The following is a 22,187-nucleotide window of genomic DNA, read 5'->3' on the forward strand; positions in this document are numbered from 1 at the left end:
GATTGATCTCATTATTGGTATTAACTGATACAATCATTATTGGTATTAACTAGTCAGGCAGAGGCTGTATAGGAAACAAACTGGCAAATTGTATGGGTTGCCTTCCTGATTGTGCTGTGGTGTAAGAGCCTGTGTGTCAGGTTGGCGAATGATGCAGGTTTTCTTGTTTTCAAGGTCAGTCAGCAGCAGCCAGGAAGAAAATTATTATGCTTTCTTATTGTTGTCATTCTTTCAGACTCTCCTGACTTTCCTTACCCTTTGGAGAATTACCTGTGTTGGTTCCACCACTGTTTTTTTGGGCCTTTTGGTGGGATGGGTCAAATGCCACAGGTGATCCTTAAAGCCAGATGTCGTTTTGGTCTATTTATTATTAATAATAATAATTATTATTATTGTAATTAAAAAAAAATGTTTTTGGTTTTTGAACTACATGAATTTGTTGTTATTGAAATAAATTCATATGAGTGAATCGGATGAGATATAGGAACTGTAAGAGAGGTCTCAAGTTTGAACCTCTCAGATTATACTTTATATTTAATATTTATGTGGGAGTTTTGAGTGAAGATATCTCTCGTTTCCTCTTTCCGTTTAAGCGACTTTGTAAAAAAAAAAGAAAAAAAATTCCAGTGGGATATGTTTTGTGATGCACTAAGCCCTTATAAGAGCATCTTTATTGGATCATAGAGTAAAACAACTGGTGGATGTGGTGGTCTAGCAATCAATGTTTTTAAAATCGGACCGGATAGCGAACCGGTCTTATATTTGGGTCATGGGTCGATCCGATCGGATGGCCATTCTAGATCGGATGACATCATAAATAAATATATATATATATATATATAATAACAAACTTTATCATATTTTTAATTATAAATTATCTTAAATATTTATCATAATATCATGATTTTATCAAAATCATTTGAAGATTCAAATAACTAATCTAGATAAAGCAACAAATACAACTCCCTAAACTTTTTGTTTTTTAATCTATTAATCATAAATGGATGATGATAACTACATAAGTTAAACCACTAATTAAATTACTAATTATGTGAGGATGAGACAAGACATGAGCAAAAAAAATTCAAAACAAAGTTAGAACTAAGTATGCTTAATTTAATTCTTATATTTGATCGTAATTATCATTAAAATAAAAGTATAAAATAAAATAAGTCATAAATGATCTATATCTCTTAAATAATTTACGGGTTTGGCTGGGTTTGACCGGTCAACAATTATACTAAAACCGGACCGAGCTATGGGCCAGTTATTTCGGTCCGAGCTGCGGGTTCGAGCCCCGTCAGTCCCGAACTAGGACCATCAATTCATCTCTCTATTCTCTGTGAAAAAGGGACACTGACCGGTTAGATCCGATTTTAAAAACATTGCTAGCAATAGAGGATCATCTCCACCTTCATGAAATTCAGAGCTATTTTGATTTACGGTATATTTTATAATGTAAAAAATATTTTATCAAAATAAATTTCTGTTCATTTCAAAATAAAATAAAAAAAGGGGGAAAACATGGCGACACGCCAACAGATGTCCAAGTAAAATGAATGGCGGCGCGTGCTTTAGCATGAGAGAATGAGTATCATCCACCGTCTGTTATGCTTCGTGATGTTAAACCACAAGGATGAGATGTCACAAATCTCAAAGCAAAAATGGATGGTGGATGAAGGTGCTCCAGAGTGAGAAACCAAGGCAATTCTGTTGCATAGGAATCCAAGCCAACTGAATGGGGGGTGGGTGGATCTCCAACTCCTCCTCATCATCTCGTTTTGGAAGCTCATGGCCACGGTGCTCTCCGATTCACCCTCTATATATTCATCCTTCTCTCTCTCCCTCTCATTGGATCCATCCCCACTGAGAAAAGGAGGATTTTGAAAGAACCACTCATCCCCAAATTCCTGGTAATACCTTTTTCTCCTCTCTCTTTCTTTCTCTTTGTCTCTTCTATGTTTTTTTCTTTCAATCATAATGTTTTGTGTTTTTGAATCATGTTGGATTGGATCTTGGTGATTCTTTGTTATTCTTTCACTTGAATCTGTGATTATTAGTTCAAGGATTTTGGGAAAGGCGGCGCCTTTATTGGTTTTCGTTGGTTCATCTAGTGATTTATGATGAGGTTTTTGGTGATGAGTATTTGTTTGAGAGATTGGAGAAACTATTCAATTGAGATGGGATGTCTAGTCTTTTGGTTTGAATCTGTTGGATTGAAAAGCAAAAGATATGGGCTTTTCTTTTAAGATGTTGGTATGAGAGAGCTGGATTAATCGCTGTTCTTTGCAAACAAAGTTGTGAGCTTTTTATTAGATTTTTCTCCTGGAACGTTGCCAACTGATGTGTAAAATGTTTTAAAATTTTCTTTGAGAAAGAGAGGCAAGATTATTAGTTTGAGAGATTGGAGAAACTATTCAATTGAGAGGCATGTCTAATCTTTTGGTTTGATTTTGTTAAAACGTGGGCTTTTTTTTAAGATGATGTTGTGAGAGAGCTTGATTTCTTGCTGTCCTTTGCAAAAATATTGTGAGCTTCTTATTAGATTTTTCTCCTGGAACATTGCCAACCTGATATGTAAAATGGTTTTGGAATTTTCTTTGAAAAGGGAGCCAAGATTATCATTCTTTTCCCAGATTCGTAATAGTTTTCCACTGATAAACGAAACATATCTTGCATTTCTTCTGAACTGGTCCCTGCCCCCCGTTGAGTATGAGTTGGAAGATTTAGAAAAAATTAGGGGCTGAATTGGAATGTTTACGAAATCTTTCATCAGAGGTTTTAATACTTTGCTTCTATTTGCAGTGTTTAGTCCCTTTTACTTTTCCTTCAGATAATTTGGCGTCTTCTGGTTCAAATCTATTTGTATATATATGCCCACTCGGTAAATAGCATAGGTAGTTATGTTGCAATGCCAAGTTCTATGGTCTTTGTCTTTGTTCTCCTTGACACAAAGAGGTTATGATTAATTTAGATGAATTAATGTTACATATTCCACTTCAAGAGAGTCACAAGTATTTTGTTGCTTTCCATGAGGGTCTTCATTTCAAGCATTATCATTTTCAAATGAAGGTATTGCAAGCGCAAAAAGAAAATGGCTTGATGCTATTGGTCGTCATTCACATTCCTTCTTTTAGCATGTAGCTCTGGCATTTGTTTCATCTTTATTGTTCATCTCAAAGTTTCAGTTGCTAATTATCATTTCAAACATGCTATTGGTCAAGTATAAATTTTTAAGTTGCATGGTCATCTCCAAAGTAGATAAAATTTTGTATATCTGAGCCTTTTCATTCATCATTGGACCAAATAATCTTCCAGTGTACTTAATAGGACAAGTACACTCCTGCATGTGCTTTCCCATAACTTGAATAAATATGAGCTTATTACGTCTGAAAAATGGCACTTTGCGAAAGACACTTACTTGGACATTTGAACTCTTGAAGATGGGAGAAGTTGCAAAGGACTTAACTTCTGGCACTATTGGAGGGGCAGCACAATTGATTGTCGGTCACCCCTTTGACACTATCAAGGTCAAACTGCAAAGCCAGCCTGCACCACTGCCTGGGCAACTTCCCAAGTATGCCGGTGCACTCGATGCAGTCAAGCAAACAATTGCAGCAGAAGGCCCAGGGGGCTTATACAAAGGGATGGGAGCCCCGCTCGCCACTGTTGCAGCTTTCAATGCCGTTCTTTTTACTGTCCGTGGTCAGATGGAGGCACTGCTGAGGTCCGAACCTGGCGCTGTGCTCTCAGTGAACCAGCAGATTGTTTGTGGTGCAGGAGCTGGTGTTGCAGTTTCTTTTCTGGCATGCCCAACAGAACTCATAAAATGCAGGTCTGTGACATGCATGCTATCAATTATACTTGTTAAGCTTTTAATCCTTTTCAATGGATATATATAGTCTGTATGTTGTTATTTACTTGCTGTCATTATGTGGATTAAGTTTTCAATCCTTAAACAACAACTCATTTGGTTCATGTTAATTTACTTTTCGGTTTTTGCTTACTCTATGAAACAGGTTACAAGCACAGAGTGCTCTAGCAGGATCCGCCTCCTCAACCGGAGCAGTGAAGTATGGAGGGCCAATGGATGTGGCAAAACATGTTCTTAAGGCCGAAGGGGGTTTAAGAGGTTTATACAAAGGCCTTGTACCGACATTGGCACGAGAAGTCCCAGGAAATGCTGCAATGTTTGGCGTGTATGAAGCCCTGAAGCAATACTTCGCAGGGGGCAAAGACACTTCCGGGCTAGGAAGGGGTTCTTTGATGACCGCTGGAGGCCTCGCTGGTGCAGCATTTTGGGCTATAGTGTATCCGACTGACGTAGTAAAGAGTGTAATTCAGGTGGATGACTATAAGAATCCAAAGTATTCGGGCTCTATTAACGCCTTCAAGAAGATTTTCGCATCTGAAGGCGTCAAAGGCCTTTATAGAGGCTTCGGGCCTGCAATGGCTCGCAGTATTCCGGCCAATGCTGCTTGTTTCTTGGCTTATGAAGTGACGAAAATCTAGTTTGGGATGATGAGCTCAAACTCACTGTCACTGCATTCTGAAATTTCTTGCTCATTTGTGATTCATCATGTAATCTCCTCTCAAAACAGGGGTATCATGACACATTTTGGTTTCATTGTTGTCTTTGTTTTTCCTGTCATAGCTAGCCATTGAATAATGTTTTATTTTCTTCTTCATCTTGTATTGCAAATTTGTGATAACTAACTGCTAAGATTTATCATTTTCTGCAGGATAAGAAGTAAAATTTGATATCATCTTCTTTCATTATGTATGCAATTATAAGTTTTGGCAGGGCTATGAATGCAAGATGTTGCTGCTTTTGAGTAGAATCCAGTTGGCCAACTGACAAAGCCTGCACTGACAGTCTGGGAATTGTGAAGATGTAATTATAAATTTGTTGAAGGGTGTATATGCATAATAATTGGAATGATAATAATAAAAAGCACAACAGGGGCTGTTATTATATATATATATATATATGTATGTATTCCATTGCACCCTTGCTCTTTTTTTAGTTAAAGATTGCTGAAAAAGAGGAGTAATGGAAACATGAAATATACTAAAAAAGGAAATCATATGAATTATATATATATATATATATATATAACTTATGAGTTATTGAGTGTGGACTCCACCAAATGTCTGTCAATTGGTTCAATCCTTAAACCAAAGCAACTGCATTCATGTATGAACCTTTCCTTTTTCTTTTTCCTTCTTTATATCTATATAACTCAGTAATTTTTATTCTTTTGATATAAATTTTTTATTTATTCTGTACATTTCTGTTCTGATTAATGCAATGTTGATTTATTTATTTGTTAAAAATATTAATAACTTGGTTTATTTATATTTTGAAAGTTTATATACATGATTAATTCAAGAAAGTTTTTTTACAGAGTTTTTAGTATTTTGTTTCGGTTTTGAACTAATTTAAAATGTGGCTTCTAAGAGTTAGTTCAAAAAAATAGAGACTTAGTTTTTTTAAGATATTAAAAATTTTTTTTATATTTTTAAGGACTATTTTAAAATCTGTGATCTCTAAAGAAATTGGTGGGTAAAAAAAATAACACATATGTTCAATGAAAAAAAAAAATTGGTTAATGAAGGGAACTGAAGATTATGAATTAATGAGTTGATGCAAAGGATTAAAAAAAACAGATACTAAATGGAGCCAAGTACTTGGAAGACTCCATATCAAAATGAAACATTTCTTTCTTTTTTAAGAAAAAAATGGAAACAATTTGAGCTTTTAATGATCCCAAATCTTCGTCCCTTTTTTAATCACTGTGCATTCCAATATTCCTGCATTATGAGATCGAAACAATTACTATTTAAATTATTACTCAACATATGATAATAAATATTTTTGGAAATATTTTTTTAATTATTTGTGCACACATGAAAATTATATTGAAAAAAAATTAAAATAAATAATTTTATTAACAAATTTATATGTCAATGACCTCTTGATCTATTAACATTTGTTTTCTAGTAAAAATTGCTTATTTTGTGGAGAACTCAAATCTTTTGTCTATCTAATTAGATAAAAAAATTATCTTGTTTATTTTTTTTTATAATATTCCACAAACTAACCCAAAAAAAGAAATCTAACTATTTTTTTATTATTTTCTCAAACTAATTAATTCAGCGCAAATTAAAAAAAAAATTAAAAAATTAAAAATGGACAAATCTTGGGCAGAATAATACCGAAATTCAAAATTTCAAAACAAAAGTAAACGATGGCTTTTCCGTAATATTGTACGCAAATCAGGGGTAAAATATTTATTCCAAAAAAGACACCGGAAAAAAAGGGTTTAGAAAAGGACCGGTTTGAAGCTCTTCTTCTTCTTCTCCACGACGGCTCAGCCTCATTTCTCCGCCGGCGCCGCCTCCGCCGCCGCCACCACCGCCGTCTCCGCTACGGAAGCCAGCTTCTGTAGATTGAGCCTCACAACAGTGTCAGCGAACAATCTCGTATCCTCCTCCGTGTTCCCATCCGGCACATCCACAGCGTACGATTCCAAAACAACGGACCAGATCTCGCCGGCATCTCCACGGAACTCGGTCACCGTCGTCACTGATCGGTAGTTCCGAAGACGATGCTCTCCGCCAACGATCGAGAAGCCGAAGACGAGGTTATCATCATCTAGGATATCGAGGCGTTCGGTGCTGGTGCTCGCCGGGAGGCCAGAGATGACGCTGACTTCTCGGAGGCAGCCGACGGTGATCTCATCCGCCTCGACGGCAACGGAGCAGCTACGGACGAAGTGCTTGTAGACCTGAGGCCGATCGAAGCGACGAAAGCACAGCCCAGACGGCGGAGGCCGGGGAACGAACTCGTTGGGTGAGTAGTGAGGAGCAACGCCCAGGGCCTACGCGATACTGATGGTGAGCTTCGATCGTGGGCTTTAGCTGCTCGTACTCCTCCTCCATTAGGTTTGCCGGAGCTCCGGCAATCTCCATCTCCTCCGATCTCAAGCTCTCTTCTCCGCCACCGCCCTCCATTGCTCTCTCTCTCTCTCTCTGAGATCGGGAATTGGTTTTTTTGTTTTCATTTTATAAAGAAAACGTTTTCTCAGGAGGGTTGGAATTTGAGATTTGGAATCATTGGAGGGGTGGAAATTGCAAAACGGGGCGGAGATTGGGACACGTGTCAGTCGGATGGCTTCGCTAAGGGCGATGGTCGGCTTCGAGCCGACAGGGATTCACTCTACTCAGCTGAGCCAAATAAATAAATTAATTAAAGAAATATATTTTTTTTTTGCATGTCAGCCCCGCTTTTAATTTTTATTTACTTTTTTTAAACTCTCAGAACTGTTCTATCATGTAAATTTACTTTTCAATAAAATGAATAAAATAAATATACTTAAATAAATAATTTGAAACTCCAAAATTAGTTTATGAAGAATACGAAAGGTTAATTATGCTATTTTAATGTTTAAAAAAATTGGTCAATGCTTTAGTCATGGAGGAATGATGTAATACATTTGCTTTGAATACTAAATAAATGTTGCTTCAATTAGTCAAATATCCTTTTAAAATGGAAGATATATGATTTAATTTATTATTATTATTATTATTATTATTTTGAATAAATAATGTTATATAAAAATTAGTTTTTTATGAAATAAAAAATAAAAAGAAAATGTAATAGTGATGAGGAGCTGATGTGGAGCATGACATGCATGGAAAGCAACAGAATGCGGCTCCACTGATAACTATGGTTAATTGTGAAAGGACCAAAATATCCTTCATCTAATTAAGAGCTCATCAACAAATAAGAAGCTCATTAATAAAATAAAACCATTGATTATCTAAAGTTAATCAACTTTTAAGCTTTGTTTCTTTGCATTCATTTGTTAATTGTTATGGAAGTCCAATTAGATGGAATCTTGTTTCTCTTATCACTAATTGGGCACACAAACAGAGCACTAATCACTTGTGTTTATTTAAATCAAGATATCATTCCACTCAATTCCACAATATTAAAATGAAAAAATGAGTACAACTTTAGGGAAATATGCCATATATTTTATTGATTGTTCCTCCATGCTAATTATTTTTTTAACATTAAAAAATGTGAGAATATCTTCAACTTGACAATTAAGAATAATATATCAACGCTTTAGAATTACAACTTTTTTTTAGTGTCATCAAATCCCCTAAAGAAAGGACAAGAAGCATGCGTGTATCCATTGTTTTACGTACATGATATTTCCATTAATATTATCAAACATTTCTGTTTTGAGATAATGCGCATATTGCGTGTATATATATATTTATAAAATTAAAATTCTTATTACATCAATGAAAACAGTTAATTTTTTGGATTTAGGAATATTCCTTCTTTTTATACATAATAATAATTTTTTTTTTTCTATTTTTTATTTAAACTTTAGATCAAAAGAGTACTAATGAAATGAAAATGCATGTTCGGTTGTGAATTAGAAGTGTTAAAATTGCATGATGACATTTTACAGATAATGGTTACAAGAATATAAAAAATTGATAAAAATATGAAAATGGTTAAATAAGCTTATCCACTTCCATAAATTACATAGAACTTTGGTTTAATTAATACAATCTTAAATTTATATATATATATGCATGATAGAATATTTAAATAAAAAACTATAGATATATATATATATATATATATATATATATATATATATATATATATATATATATATATATATGAAAATAGAGTCATATTTCTTCGGGGTATATTAGTATATGAAATTACAAATATATCATCCCAAATATTATCCTTTAATTTATATTGAGATTGCTATACATAAATATTTAAATAACTTTAAAGTTATATATATTTGTTATTGATGTGATTTTATTATATTTTCAGTTATAATCATTTAAAAAAATAATAAATTTATACTTTATAAGTAATATTTAATATTTATAATAAATTTAATAATACAGGATATTTTATAAACATAATAAAAAAACGTTTTTTAAATTTTAATTATTATTTTTCAATTAAAAAAAGCTCTATTTTCATATATATTTTATTCACCAAACGATACGTTTTGAATTTTCTTCTCTTTTTTTATTATTAATAATAATAAATAAAAAAAATTTGGGTATTGCGACTGTTTTGTTTTTTTCTGTAGATCACGCGCGGCGCACGTGCCTCAAGCGTTTGATATCGAGAAGGCTCTCGAGGGTTTTCTCCAAAACCCTCGCTAACCCTCGCCGGCTTCCGATGGCCAGAGACGGCAAGCCACCGCCTGTGATTGCGGTCCTCTCCTCCGACGAAGAAGAGGATTATCATCGTCGTCATGTGAAAAGGGAAGGTGAAAGGCGGACGAGAAGGGAGAAATGGCGGATGTTCTCGGGTGTGGAGGTGAAGACTGCGGAGGAGAAGCTCGGTGACGATGATGATTGCTGCATCCTTGGGTGTAATCTCAGTTATGCGTTGATGAAGATGAATCCCTTGCATGAAGAGAAAGATGACGATGTCTCCATTGTCTTCGAACGAGGCCAGGTAAAGGTTTTTCTTTTTTTCTTCTATAGGGTTTCTTATTGATGATGTTTGGTTTAATTCAAAACTAGATTGAATTTTCAGACAATTTTTCAACTAGATTCAAATTAACGAAGAAAATAGATTTTAAGAACTCAAGCACGACTTGATTTTGCATAGAAGATGATCATAGCTTATGGTTAGGGTTAGGATTTTAGAATTACAAATTTGATTGAGAGATTAACAAAGAGATGAGAGTTGTCGTTGGAGAAGAGAAAAAAAAGTCGTTTTTGTGATTAAGTTGCATTAGAATGTCATGAAATGAAAATGGATTTGGCTTTATGGAAGAATGCTTAAATTTGTCTAATTAGAGCATCATGTTCAGAAGTTCATAGATTGCGGATTTGATCGACAAACAGTGTTATTAAAAGCAAGAAAGGCGTTCGTCTAGGTGCGTAGACGAGGCGAGGCAAGGCTCTAGCGCCTCAACACCCCCGGGCAAGGCACCTCCAATGAGGCTAGCCCAGGACCCCTTTTGTCCAGATGCTAGGCATAAAAAAGGCTGTTTTTTTTCTTCTTGCTATCGGCTCTATATTTAATGCTTTCAATTAGTGTTAATTGGGATTTTAAAAAGGCACACTTATTAACAAAGAAGAAAATAAATTTAAGAGAAAAACTAGGTGATTTTTAAAAAAAGGCACATTTACTTATAAAGAAAAGAAATAAGTTTAGGGAAGAAAAACTAGGTGATTTTAAAAACAAAAGGCATATGTACTAATAAAGAAAGAAATAAATTTAAAAGAGCAAGAACTAGGTGATTTTAAAAAGACATACTTACTAATAAAGAATGAAATAAATTAAGGGGAGTAAAACTAGGTGATTTAAGTGTATAGTTGCTTTTTTAAAAAAAAAATAATGAGTGAATTAAATGATTAACTAATTAATTAGAGAAAATTGAAAAGACAGTAAAAGTAGCACTCTAAAACTACTGATGGAGTTGAAGCTATGGCTTAGATGATGAGGATGATGATATTGAAAAATTAGATGACTTTGAAGATAAAGTTTGCACTCTAAAAACTTGAGTAGTTTTAGAAGTCTTAATAGTGTTTTTCTTGACAAATGTTTTATGTTGATAGCTGTTTGTTTGTTTTGCTTTGTGCTTGGTGTTTTCCATGTCTTGTTCTCTCATAAAAAAGACGAGCAAGGAAGTAGAAAGCTCAATTGATGAATGATGATATTGATGCATCAGATATGACTATACTTTATCATGTTATTTGGTTTTTGGGTTTTTAGTGTTGCAAGAATTAATTTTGAGTGTTAAGCTTCATTCTGAATTTGTCCAGTCTGCTGCTTTTTTTAAAAATCCTTTTTTGGCATTCTGTTCAATTTCTTTTTTTTTTAACTGAAATGATTAAGTACCTTGCAAAATATGTTTGTAGGTAGCTTGCAAGGATTTCCCTCACTCACGGCATTTATGTGTGAAATATCCCTTCAGCAAGACATCCCATGAGAGCTACTGCAAACAGGTATGGTTTCTCATCTGTTGTTTTTTTTTCAGTGTTGGTATATCAGATTGATGTTGAAGACCATTAATGTATTGTTTCATATATGTGTATCCTTTTCTGCGTCAGATTGTAGCTAAAATTTCATTAAAAATTTCCAGGTGGTAACTTGTAAGTGGTAGTAACTTGTAAGAGGAGATGGTGAGAAAAGGAGAGAAGCCATTTCTTATTCTAATTATAGTTAAAATGAGTCCATTTTAGAGATTTTTTTTAGATCACCAAAAAAAATAGTTGTGCAAACAAAAACCATAAAGATTGGTTATTACTCAACACTTATGTCTTGGTATTTGCTTGCTCAACTACACCTTAGTTTATTCAGATCATATTGTTTATATAGCTCAATGCTGAAATTGTTGTCTATTAGAAGTTTAGAGCTTTACAATTTTTCTTGAGATAACCTCTTACAATGTTTGACCATTTTTATCAAGTATATTTTGAGTATTTTAAATGCTGCTCATAATTTTACGGATTTTTGTACCCACTCATACCATTCGGTTTTTGGTGTAAGTGGAAATTTTGATCTTTCACCTCTCCTTTTCTCAGTCATAGTAAATGGGTGACTCCTAATTTAATCATTAGAATGTCCTTTCACTGATGCTTTTTAACATTGATGTGCAATGGCAATTTTTTTCATTTGTCAAAGAGACAGGAGGTAAGTTTCTGATATTTGACAAACTATGGGTTGATTAAATTTCGAGGTTCAATCGATTCGACAGTAAATGTTCTGTCTTGTAGAAACACACAGATCATTTTGTTGCCAACCTGCACTTAAAATGGACAATTTAGAGGCATGCAACTTTGCGGTTTTAGCGGTGATGCAGGTAGAGAGATTCATTACTGTAGATATATAGTAGAAGACTCTTTGATGACAGATATTTGTATCTCGCATAAATTATTATCCAAATGTTTTACTATTTTGTCTCTTTGAAGTGAAGGAATAGAAATTGGATTCTTTCTCATACCCAATAATTATGTAAAACTCCATAGTTTTTATATGCTTGAGAATTTTCGATTCTGATTGCGAGTTTTTGTTAACTGGTGCAGTGCTATTGCTACGTCTGTGATGCTACGGCTCCCTGCAAAAACTGGACTGGATTGTTAGGACATTGTCATGCATCAGATACAGGCAGTAGATGGCAGGATTTGAGAAAATCTAGACCCTAAATTACCATGGTGAAGATATCTGTATGGGAAGTTTTTGAGATTTTATTAGTGGTGGTAAGTGTAGATTTTAGAACGGCCGAAAATTTCAGATGAGTGCAGGAAGTCTCGAGTCTTTTACTTATTACACTTCTTTACTAGTTTCAGGAAATGTTTTGGTTTTCGTATTTCTATTTCAATATAAGTTAAATCTAAATTTCAATATGTATACATATATACATATGAGTATCAATCATCTAGAGATGTCCCACAACATTCATCATCCAACGATTGTTGTTTTATTATAAATATAAGTTAAATCTAAATTTCAATATGTATACATATATATACATATGAGTATCAATCATCTAGGTGATTTAACGGTTGCTATAGGGACGTCTTTAGATTTATTTTTTTTTTATGTTTTAAAATATATTGTCTTTATATATAAAGGGTGGTTTATGAGCAGTTTTTTTTAATAAATTTTTTTTTTCACGAAGTACATGCATACCATGCACGAGAAGTGAAATTACTTGCCACTCCCTCCGCTTTTCTGAAATGTCATGTAATTCATTAAAATTTATTTCATTTGTTATCCCTTGGGCTAAGACTCATGCCTCATGCCCTCGAGGATGGAAATACAGCCGAAATATTTAAAAACTATTAAAGAGGGAAAATCTGTGGGAAAAAAATATTTTTTGAGTTTTTTTAATATTATATAAGTTACTAAAAAAAAAGTAAAATTAATGGTTTTTTTCATCTATTATTAATATTTAATTTGGTGTTCATTTCTGGAGATAACATGAGACACATGTTCGTTTGGGAGAGAACATGAGACCCTCGTATGCACATTTACTCTATATTGTAAAAATAATAATAAAAATGGGCAGGAAAGTAAATACAAATTAATTAAGGTGCTATAAAGAAAAGTATTCTCGTAAATAAAGGTTCTGTTTACCAAATTTTTATAATTTTTAGGGGTTAATAAGAAAAAAATCCTTATATGTTTTTGGGGTCATCCTTTCCGAGGCTTTTCTCCGCTGGTGCTTCTCCTTCCCTCCATCCCTCTTCCGCCATGGATCTCATCGCGAAGCCTTTGAATCCCAACAAACACCTCAAAGAAGAGTACCATCTCTATTTTGATCTCGTTCTCTGCTGTAGATTCAGTTCTTTTGCTTCTTTTTCATATGATTTTTACCAGGTTTGTCAGCAATCTCACCGGCTCTTCGATGCTCGAGATCGCCGCCCTCTCCACCATCGTTCCCGTAATTCAATCACCTAATTTGTTCATTTTTGCAATTTTTGGATCATCTTTTACTGTTTACAAGCATTTCTCGACTTGTTCTTTGGATTATTGTTCAGGCTTTGGTTGTTATCCGGCAATGGAGCAGCTTCGGGCATGCCGAAAGTAAAAGTAATTTTCATTTTTTTAATGAGATTAAGAATTGTTTCAAGTGATTGGAAATGACTCTACTTGTTTCTTTCTGTTAATTGTAGATTGGAGAAGCTCTTTAACTACTGTCACTATGGATTTCATCTGTGTTGTTCTGCCTGTTCTGCTTATATTCACTGTAGGTGCATTGCTGTTTGAAATTTATGCTTGTTCATTCAACGTTCAAAAAGTTTATAACTTTGATCTTTTGTGGCAGGTTCTTGCTGACTGGGTTTATATCTTTGCACTTCTGTTGTTGGTTTTATTGCTTATCTGCATTTTATCAAGAAGGTATTTTGTTCTTAACTAATTGTTTTATTTATATTGAATGAGATCATTTTAGATACTGTAGTTCATAAAGAACTCTGCTGTTTTGCAGTATTTAAAACTTCATGCTTGGGTACAGGTCTTCTGCTTCTCATTTTAAAGGAAGGATCACAATTTTTGTCCTCTATTAGAGCTACCATTCTCTCATACCGAGTTTCAGTGGTATTTATAGTTGTCGCATGTGCATAGCTTGTAATTATTTTTTCATCTGAGTTAATGTTGTTTTCTCATAATGAAGGATGGTTCTTATTATAAAATAGGTGGTTGTGACCTGCCTTTGCATATTGGCTGTTGACTTCAGAATTTTTCCTCGGCGATATGCTAAGACAGAAACCTATGGTACTGGTCTGGTAAGTACTTCTCATTAGTCATCTATGTTCGTAGGTCTCTTTTTATGTACAAAACTAGGTGATCTCATCCTGCTGGCAATAGATCCCAAGTAAAATAAACTAAAGAAAGTAAATAGGATCAGTCGTCCTAGTTGAAGAGCTTCATGATATCATTCTATTGCCTTTGCTCTCATTTTAATATTTCACTGAATTGTTGGTGTCAGGTCTTATGCAAAACGCATCAAATGTGATGTATCTTATGAATGAATATATGTGTTTTAACAGATGGATCTCGGGGTGGGCTCATTTGTTGTGGCTAATGCATTGGTTTCCAGACAAGCACGTTTTGCCCAGCCAGTGTGAGATATGCCTTTCATTCATTTGATTTTAATAGTACAAAACAATTCTTTGCTGAAAATGGTCTTACAGATAAAAGATAAAAACTTCTGATCTTGATTGTGGTAATTAATGAATTTCAAAACTGAAAATAGAAATGTGATCTGCTATGCATAGGCAATGTAATCTTTTATTGTGAACAATCTTTTGATTGACTCCCTGATGCCTGCATAGCCTGCACCATTGTACTAATATTCATGCATTTCAACCTTCCCCCCTTCAGAAGTTTGAAGTCTGCTTTTCGGTCTGTAATTCCACTTGTAGTCCTTGGTTTTGGCCGGCTCATTTTCACAAAGGGTGCAGATTATCAGGTGTGGCTCTTTCCTTTGTTTTACGTGATGATTCTACAACTGTAAGCACATGAATGTAAATTCTGAGCAAGTGACTTGCAATATCTGTAGAAGAGGATATCTGGTTGCCATCACCCCCTGCTTGTCAAATGTCTATCAGTACATCTATATGTACATAGAGGTATGCATATGCACATAGATATATGCATATGCACATTCTAGGCAAGAGTCCCTCAGCTTGACAAACTCTATTTAATCATACTGAAGTTTTCTGCACTGAAGTTTTTGTTTATCTCTTGCATTTTCAACTGTCTATCAATAATCCATATGCACAGTTTAGGCAAGAGTCCCTCAGCTTGACAAACTCCATTTAGCCATACTGAAGTTTTTGCTTGTCATATGTCTATCAGTACATTTATATGTACATAGATATATGCATATGCACATTCTCGGCAAGAGTCTCTCAGCTTGACAAACTCCATTTAATCATATTGAAGTTTTCTGCACTGAAGTTTTATTTGTCTCTTGCATTTTCAACTGTCTATCAATAATCCATATTCACATTTTAGGCAAGAGTCCCATAGATTGACAAACTCCATTTAGCCATACTGGAGTTTTCTGCACCGAGTTTTTATTTGCCTCTTTCTTCTTATGAATCTCTTTTTTGTGCATCTTTTTCTTATCAATGGTTGTAGGTCCATGTGGGAGAATATGGTGTTCATTGGAATTTCTTTTTTACTCTTGCTGGAGTGGTTATGTTAGCATCCATGATTAATATCCATCCTAAATATTGTGGAATGTTTGGGTTGCTGATACTCGGAGGTAAGTATTCAATTAATGCTTTTAAGGATGTTGTTCAATAACCTAAAGTTGTCATTTTATTATTGTATTAATCTATTTTTTGTCCAATTTCAGGGTATCAAACATGCTTGAGAAGTGGCTTAAGTGTGTATCTGCTTTCCAATGAAAGGGCCTTGGATTATATTAGCCAGAACAAAGAAGGGATTTTTAGTATATTTGGTGAGTATCCTTCTAGAAACATTTTTCATGTTATTGCTTCTTCTAAATGTCTGACCTCACACTCACAGTAGAAGGAAAAGTTATGTTGATGAGACTATAGCCCAGCGCAACTCAGTGCCTAGTCCTTCTGTATTTCAATGTTGAAATGCCAAGGGAGCTACCTAGATTGTTTATATTATGCTCTACTAGCAACCGCTAAAATAAAAGATGAACTTGTTAATTTCAGTATTCCCTTATTCAATTCTACCGTAGTGGCCCATACATGTGTATTGTGGCTAATTTCTTCAGTTGTGTGGAAATTATTATAACTGTGTGCCAATGAGAGTTGTATTTTCACAAACATGCCAACTTGCTTCCCTGAATACAAATTCTTATTTTTTCTCATTTTATTCGTGGCCTGTTGCATATTGTTATCTTTAATTTCTGGGGACAAATATTGGAAGTTTTGAACTTTAAATTAATTTATGCCAGTGAGTTTTGGTAAATGTAAGTTGCTTTTATGTAAAGATTCTCATTTGTAAAGATATTCATTTATATATTCATTTGGGTTTTGTGCTTTTATTCATTTAGTTAACTTTGTCAATTTAAAGATTAAACTTAGTTACCTACTGACAAGCATACCCCCTCTTGTAAGTTAGGTTTCCTTTTCTTGAATTAGGCCTTTGATTTTGCAATTTCCAATCACTTGGTGGTTGCAAAACATACTTCTAGGTCCTTCAAATTTCTTTTCTCACAATTTGTGGATATATATATTGCAGGATACTGGGGCATGTACCTGCTTGGTGTGAACTTAGGGCACAGTCTATTTTTTGGAAATGTAGCATCAGCTAAGTATGAAAATTTTCAGTGGACAAGACTACGAGTTTGCACCTTTTCCTTTCTGATGTGGTAATAGTTTCCTTATGCCGTTTACATTAGAAATTCCTTTTTGTAAGCCTTATGTTGATTTGCATCTGGGCAGGTTATTGACCCTTGTTCTGAACAATCATGTAGAAAGAGTTTCTCGTCGAATGGTAATTCCTTAAATGAAGTCTTACTGTTGTTTTACAGTTCTTTGAATTCGTAAGTAGTAGGTTTTTTTCTTTCGTGCAGTGCAATTTTGCATATGTCACCTTGGTGCTAGCACAGAACTTCCAGGTAAATGAGTAATACCACTTCATTCTGGTATCATTAGTTTAAAGAACTATACCAGTCAAACTTGCCGTGATGCTATATTTATGTCAACATGATGGGTACTCTAAAAATTTTATCCAAATGAAGAACTTGGAAATTCTTGTTTACTTTAAACAGTTTGAATGTGTTATGGAGCTTATGATCAGAAACCTTTTTCAGGTTCTATCAATTCTCATGCTTTCTGATTTTATTCCTGGGAGAAAACCTTTAGAGCTTGAAGCAGCATTCAATCAGAATTTACTAGGGTCATTTCTCTTGGTGAGTTAAATACTTTTTTTTTTCTCTGTTTCTTTTCATGTGTGAACACCTTATAGCCTATGATTTTAACCATCTTTTTCTAAGTGCAGGCGAACATATTAACCGGAGTGGTGAACTTATATGTTGATACCCTTTCAGCATCTTCGATCATAGCTCTGGGTATCTTGTTAGGATATGCCTTTGCTTTGGCTGCTATAGTTTGCATTCTCTGGTTTTCCCGCGTGAAGCTTGCGCTTTAGTAAAGGTCGTGCCATGTTGTTATAGTTTCTTTATTTTTGTTTTTCTGGTCGTTAATTTTACAATACTTAGTTGAGCACATGTTTTAAAGATCGGTCACATATATTCTATTGTCTTAATTGATTTCCCTTTTCTCTGTATAGTCTGGATACATTCTGTCAATAATAATATAGATTGCAGACATCATGTTGAGTGAGATAACACTTAGATCTGAAAGAGTCCCGTTTTTGTTTTACCAAATGATTCTAATGCCTCGATGATCACGGGGAAAGCATTTATTATTTGATATTTTGGTTGTTTACCCTACAAGATGCCTTTTCAAGGTACAAGCCAATGTTTTTTTCTTTTTCTTACTCCATTGATGGCCCAACCTTGTGCTGGGAACTGTCCCATTCTTAGCTTCTTGACAGTGAAATCTTTATGTCAGCTGTCCACACCGTTCTGATAATTGGAAATTGAATATGGCACAAACATTAAATCTCTTTGATTATTTCAAACATGCGGTTCATTGAATTTTTCTGCATTCAAGTTCTACGTCGTCTTTTTCGCATTGAACGATCTATTGTCTGACAGGGTTAGGTTAATTCTTTGAGGAGCTGTAGAAGAGAGATTGAACACAACTACAACCAAGTTCTCTGGCAAGTCATTTCTGTTCTTTCTCTTCTTTGTTTAATTACCATTGAAGAAGTTACTGTTGCAACAAATGACTGATAATAATTCTTTGTCACACATGAACATGTGATACATTATCATTGCCAAGTAATATAAGATTAGTTTCTTGTTAGTACTCGCCCGTGTTCTCATATGACACATACTTGACCTTTTCTTTGTTAGCAGTACAAATATGTCACACACTATCTAAATAAGTACATGGGCAAGTGCCGTTTGGGCGAGGGAAATGAGCAGGAATATGACATGATTTTATGGAGATGATATCAAAAAGCAGAGACACCATTGCCACCAACCATTCATGATCCAGAGCAATAGCAAATCCAAAGACTCTGCAGAGCTCTGGGCCATTGAGTGTTGGTCCCCCAAATGATGCTTAGATCACTGAGTCACATGTCTCAGAAACCCTTTGTAACTTCTACAGTGATTTTCTTTGTTTCCTTCTTATTATTCTGTCTATTTTTTAAAATACACTGTCATTATCACTCTTGTTCATTCACCCAATCAAGTACTCAGTTTCTTATTTATGCTAATTGCTCAGCTATACTTTTTTCTTTCTTTTTGCACAAATCATTCAACCAAATCTTTATTGGTCATCAAATTTGTTTCCATTGTACTATTTCTCATAGCAAAATACACATTTTTGAAAAAAATTTAAATAATTGACACAAATGTATTAAATATCAAACTCTGTTATTGCCCATCATATCAGGTAATGGTTAAATTATTATCATAAATCAATGAGTATTAATTTTAATTAAAGTACTTGTTAAACCTAGATGCTGACTCATAATAGTTGGGGTTATACTTGTTAAATTTTGTATACAGAACAGGTGTATGGAAGATTTTCTTCCTCTAATGTAATGTACTTATTTCACTGTATACACAATATATATAAATATATAAATAAGTTTGATGTTTTCTCTCTCTTTCTCTCTGTGATGAAGTCTGATGTGCATGCATACCGAGGTGGTGGTGTCACATGGATTCTCTGACATGTTGGACCATAGACCAAGAGAACCTTAGCCCCTTCTTACTTACACCCTCTCTCTCTCTCTCTCTCTCTCTCTATAGACATATATCCTCTACTATTGACATCTCTCAAATTCACTCATTCTAATCTTCACCACATATCCCTAATCTTCCCATCTCCTAAAACTTAGAACATCAACTCCAATGAATAATAACAAATAATAACAATAATATATATATATATGACATAACATCACCATGTGTTGAAACAGTGGACATGGTTTTCCCTCACCCAACTCATCTAGTATTCTTCTATCTTAACCCCAAAATGTACCAAGCCATTGCTTTATCATATCACTCCTCTCTTTCCATCTTCTTTGTTTTCTTCCTCTTTTTGTATATAAATAAAAAAAATAAAATAAAATAAAATAAAATGCTTGTTATCATATCATTTGCCCATCTGCAGTCTTTTTGACAGGATCTATAGATTTGGGAAACCAAGAGACCACCACCACCACCTCCACCTCCTCAGCTCCATCTCCACTTCCCCCCTTTTTCCCTCACTTCCTTGTTTCTCAAAAAGCCCTTCCCCTTTCTCTCTCTCTCTCTCTCTCTCTCTCTCACGTGTCACCTTCTTATATAACTACTCATTGTCTTCTTCACTTGTTAATTTCATCTCATTGTAACCAACAATGTCACTTGAAGCTCTTCCCACTTCCAATGACTTCCCCAACTTCCTCATCTACGACACCATTTCTGCTTCTCCAACAAATTTTTTCTTCCCAAACAACAACAACATCAACAACATCAACAATAACAACAACAGTGTGCTTAGTTTTTCCGGTGAGTTTGTATCAACACAAACCTCACCGGATATCAAACCAGGACAACAAAGAAGAAAAAGAAGGCGAAAAGCCCAAGAGTTCCAAGAACAAAGAAGAAGCCGAAACCCAACGAATGACTCACATTGCCGTCGAACGCAACCGCCGCCGTCAAATGAACGAGCATCTCTCCGTTCTCCGCTCTCTCATGCCCGATTGCTATATTCAAAGGGTATACCTACATATATTATTCAATCTATATATATATATAAGTCTAGATTTCTCATTCATCTTCTTTCTTCTGCCTGATTTTTGACACAGGGAGACCAAGCATCAATTGTTGGAGGAGCAATAGATTTTGTGAAAGAACTTGAACAACTGCTTCAATCACTTGAAGCTCAAAAAAGAAAAGTTTTACAAGAACAAGAATTGGAAGAAAGCAAGAACAAATCTGAACTAGATCTGCCACCATTTTCAGACTTCTTCACTTACCCTCAGTACATAAGATTCCATGCTCCTCGTGACTACTTTCCCTCGCCGCCGTCGCCGGAGACTCATCATCATCATCGGACTCCGGCATTGGCCGACATTGAGGTCACTCTAATCGAATCACATGCTAATTTGCGCATCTTGTCACCAAGAAGACCTCGCCAACTTGTCAAACTTGTTGCTGGTCTTCAAGCTCTCAGTCTCACCATTCTCCATCTCAATGTCACTTCTTTGGATTTCATGGTTCTCTACTCTCTCAGTACAAAGGTACGTATTTTTATACGTATTTTTTTTGGGTTTAATTTCTCATATTATTATTATTATTATTATTAGAGAGGGTGGATTTCCCAATGTAAGTATGTTTGTCTGTGTGATCAGTGAGAAGAATCAATGTCTTCTTGGTAATTGAGAAAAAAGTGTCAGATATTCCAGTGATTAGCTTTTTAAGTAAGAGTGATTAGTGTTATTTAATTAAAGTGATTAAGTATGAGTGGGAAATTTTGGAATTTTCTTGGAAGTTGGAATTCCAAGGGATTGGAATCTCTTATTAGACTATCCAATCATATGAGAACTATGATTGGACTCTTGGTCTATTGAGTGTGAGCCCTTTTTTTGGTTTTGGGTTTGGATTCAATCAAAATAGACCAAAATGTGAGTTTGGTTACACCACCATTCAAGTCTTATCCCTTCTTTTGAGAACTTTTTTTTTTTAAAAAAAAAAATCTTATTTATTTATTTATTTCTTCTTTTGTGATGGGCATCATCATACTTTATGCCCCATCACTGATTTGACATAAGGTCAAAGCTCAATTTTTTTTTTCTCATAAATTCTTGGGAATAAATTCTCTCAATTAAATTAGCAAAAATCAACTTGTAATTTAATTTAATTAAGAAGATGAGAGATGGGATTTGATTTGATTTTTTTAATTGATTCAATTGAAATCAATTTGGGGATTTGATTCAGGTGGAGGAGGGATGTGTCTTGACCACGATAGAGGAAATCGCAGCCGCGGTGCACCATTTGCTCTCTCTTATTGAAGCAGTCACACCCGCTCATAGCCAATGAGAGTTTGTGTGGTCACGTGATCACCTGAGCTTTTTGCACGTGCGACGAATCTCGAATATTCCCCTTTGTGATTCTATGGGCCTCCACTTTGCTTTTATTTTAATAGGCCTTCCACTGTTCTTTTTTCTCAATGGGCCAAGTTTAATGTAAGGCCCATCATTCAAACGTTGTTGTTAATGGCTATCAAATCAACGGCTCTCGTTCTCTTGTGATAGTGATTCCACTTTGAGATTTGGATTCCACTTGTGATTGTGTATAATATAAGTCTTAGGCATGAAAAGGTTTTGATTATTAAATCATTTTAAGATTTTTCTATTATATTCAAATATTTATTTAATCTAAACGTTTGAATGATTTAATCATTTTATTATTTTTTACTTCCTAAAAAAAATAGAGAAGACTTTATACTTGCACTCATGCCTTAATACATCACATAGACTAAAACTTATATGTTTTTTTGAAGTCATGAAGACCATCTTCTACTTTTCTTCTCACCAAACTTCTTATTCAAAT

The 22,187-nt window shown here is 34.5% G+C and overlaps 5 protein-coding genes across 5 annotated transcripts; 4 read left to right on the forward strand and 1 right to left on the reverse strand.

The window, feature by feature from the left end:
* Positions 1–1,721: 1,721 nt before the first annotated feature.
* LOC120279218 (mitochondrial carnitine/acylcarnitine carrier-like protein) lies at positions 1,722–4,688 on the forward strand. Its single transcript, XM_039286090.1, has 3 exons — positions 1,722–1,913; positions 3,444–3,835; positions 4,020–4,688. The coding sequence occupies exons 2-3, from the start codon at positions 3,444–3,446 to the stop codon at positions 4,510–4,512; spliced, it is 885 nt and encodes a 294-aa protein (XP_039142024.1). The 5' UTR covers positions 1,722–1,913; the 3' UTR covers positions 4,513–4,688.
* A 949-nt stretch (positions 4,689–5,637) lies between these two features.
* Positions 5,638–7,066, reverse strand: LOC120279219 (abscisic acid receptor PYL10-like). The gene is given in 3 exon segments (XM_039286091.1): positions 5,638–5,814; positions 6,339–6,812; positions 6,814–7,066. Coding segments are annotated over 2 exon segments (636 nt in total). The 5' UTR covers positions 7,018–7,066; the 3' UTR covers positions 5,638–5,814; positions 6,339–6,380.
* A 2,120-nt stretch (positions 7,067–9,186) lies between these two features.
* On the forward strand, positions 9,187–12,533 carry LOC120279220. Its single transcript, XM_039286092.1, has 3 exons — positions 9,187–9,517; positions 10,933–11,019; positions 12,100–12,533. Exons 1-3 carry the CDS (start codon positions 9,236–9,238, stop codon positions 12,217–12,219), a joined length of 489 nt encoding a protein of 162 aa, XP_039142026.1. The 5' UTR covers positions 9,187–9,235; the 3' UTR covers positions 12,220–12,533.
* Positions 12,534–13,214: 681 nt separating this feature from the next.
* LOC120279221 (uncharacterized protein At4g17910) lies at positions 13,215–18,851 on the forward strand. The gene is made up of 18 exons (XM_039286093.1): positions 13,215–13,320; positions 13,397–13,460; positions 13,558–13,609; positions 13,693–13,766; positions 13,845–13,919; positions 14,039–14,116; positions 14,215–14,304; positions 14,569–14,642; positions 14,903–14,990; positions 15,665–15,791; positions 15,885–15,989; positions 16,748–16,877; positions 16,951–17,002; positions 17,082–17,126; positions 17,322–17,420; positions 17,510–17,664; positions 18,231–18,295; positions 18,495–18,851. The coding sequence occupies exons 1-16, from the start codon at positions 13,271–13,273 to the stop codon at positions 17,657–17,659; spliced, it is 1,353 nt and encodes a 450-aa protein (XP_039142027.1). The 5' UTR covers positions 13,215–13,270; the 3' UTR covers positions 17,660–17,664; positions 18,231–18,295; positions 18,495–18,851.
* An 890-nt stretch (positions 18,852–19,741) lies between these two features.
* Positions 19,742–21,888, forward strand: LOC120279217 (transcription factor bHLH96-like). Its single transcript, XM_039286089.1, is given in 4 exon segments — positions 19,742–20,215; positions 20,217–20,351; positions 20,441–20,875; positions 21,573–21,888. Coding segments are annotated over 4 exon segments (897 nt in total). The 5' UTR covers positions 19,742–19,990; the 3' UTR covers positions 21,675–21,888.
* Positions 21,889–22,187: the final 299 nt, after the last annotated feature.

Source organism: Dioscorea cayenensis, chromosome 16 (genome assembly GCF_009730915.1).
Source record: "Dioscorea cayenensis subsp. rotundata cultivar TDr96_F1 chromosome 16, TDr96_F1_v2_PseudoChromosome.rev07_lg8_w22 25.fasta, whole genome shotgun sequence".
In the NCBI taxonomy this organism is placed as follows: Eukaryota; Viridiplantae; Streptophyta; class Magnoliopsida; order Dioscoreales; family Dioscoreaceae; genus Dioscorea; species Dioscorea cayenensis.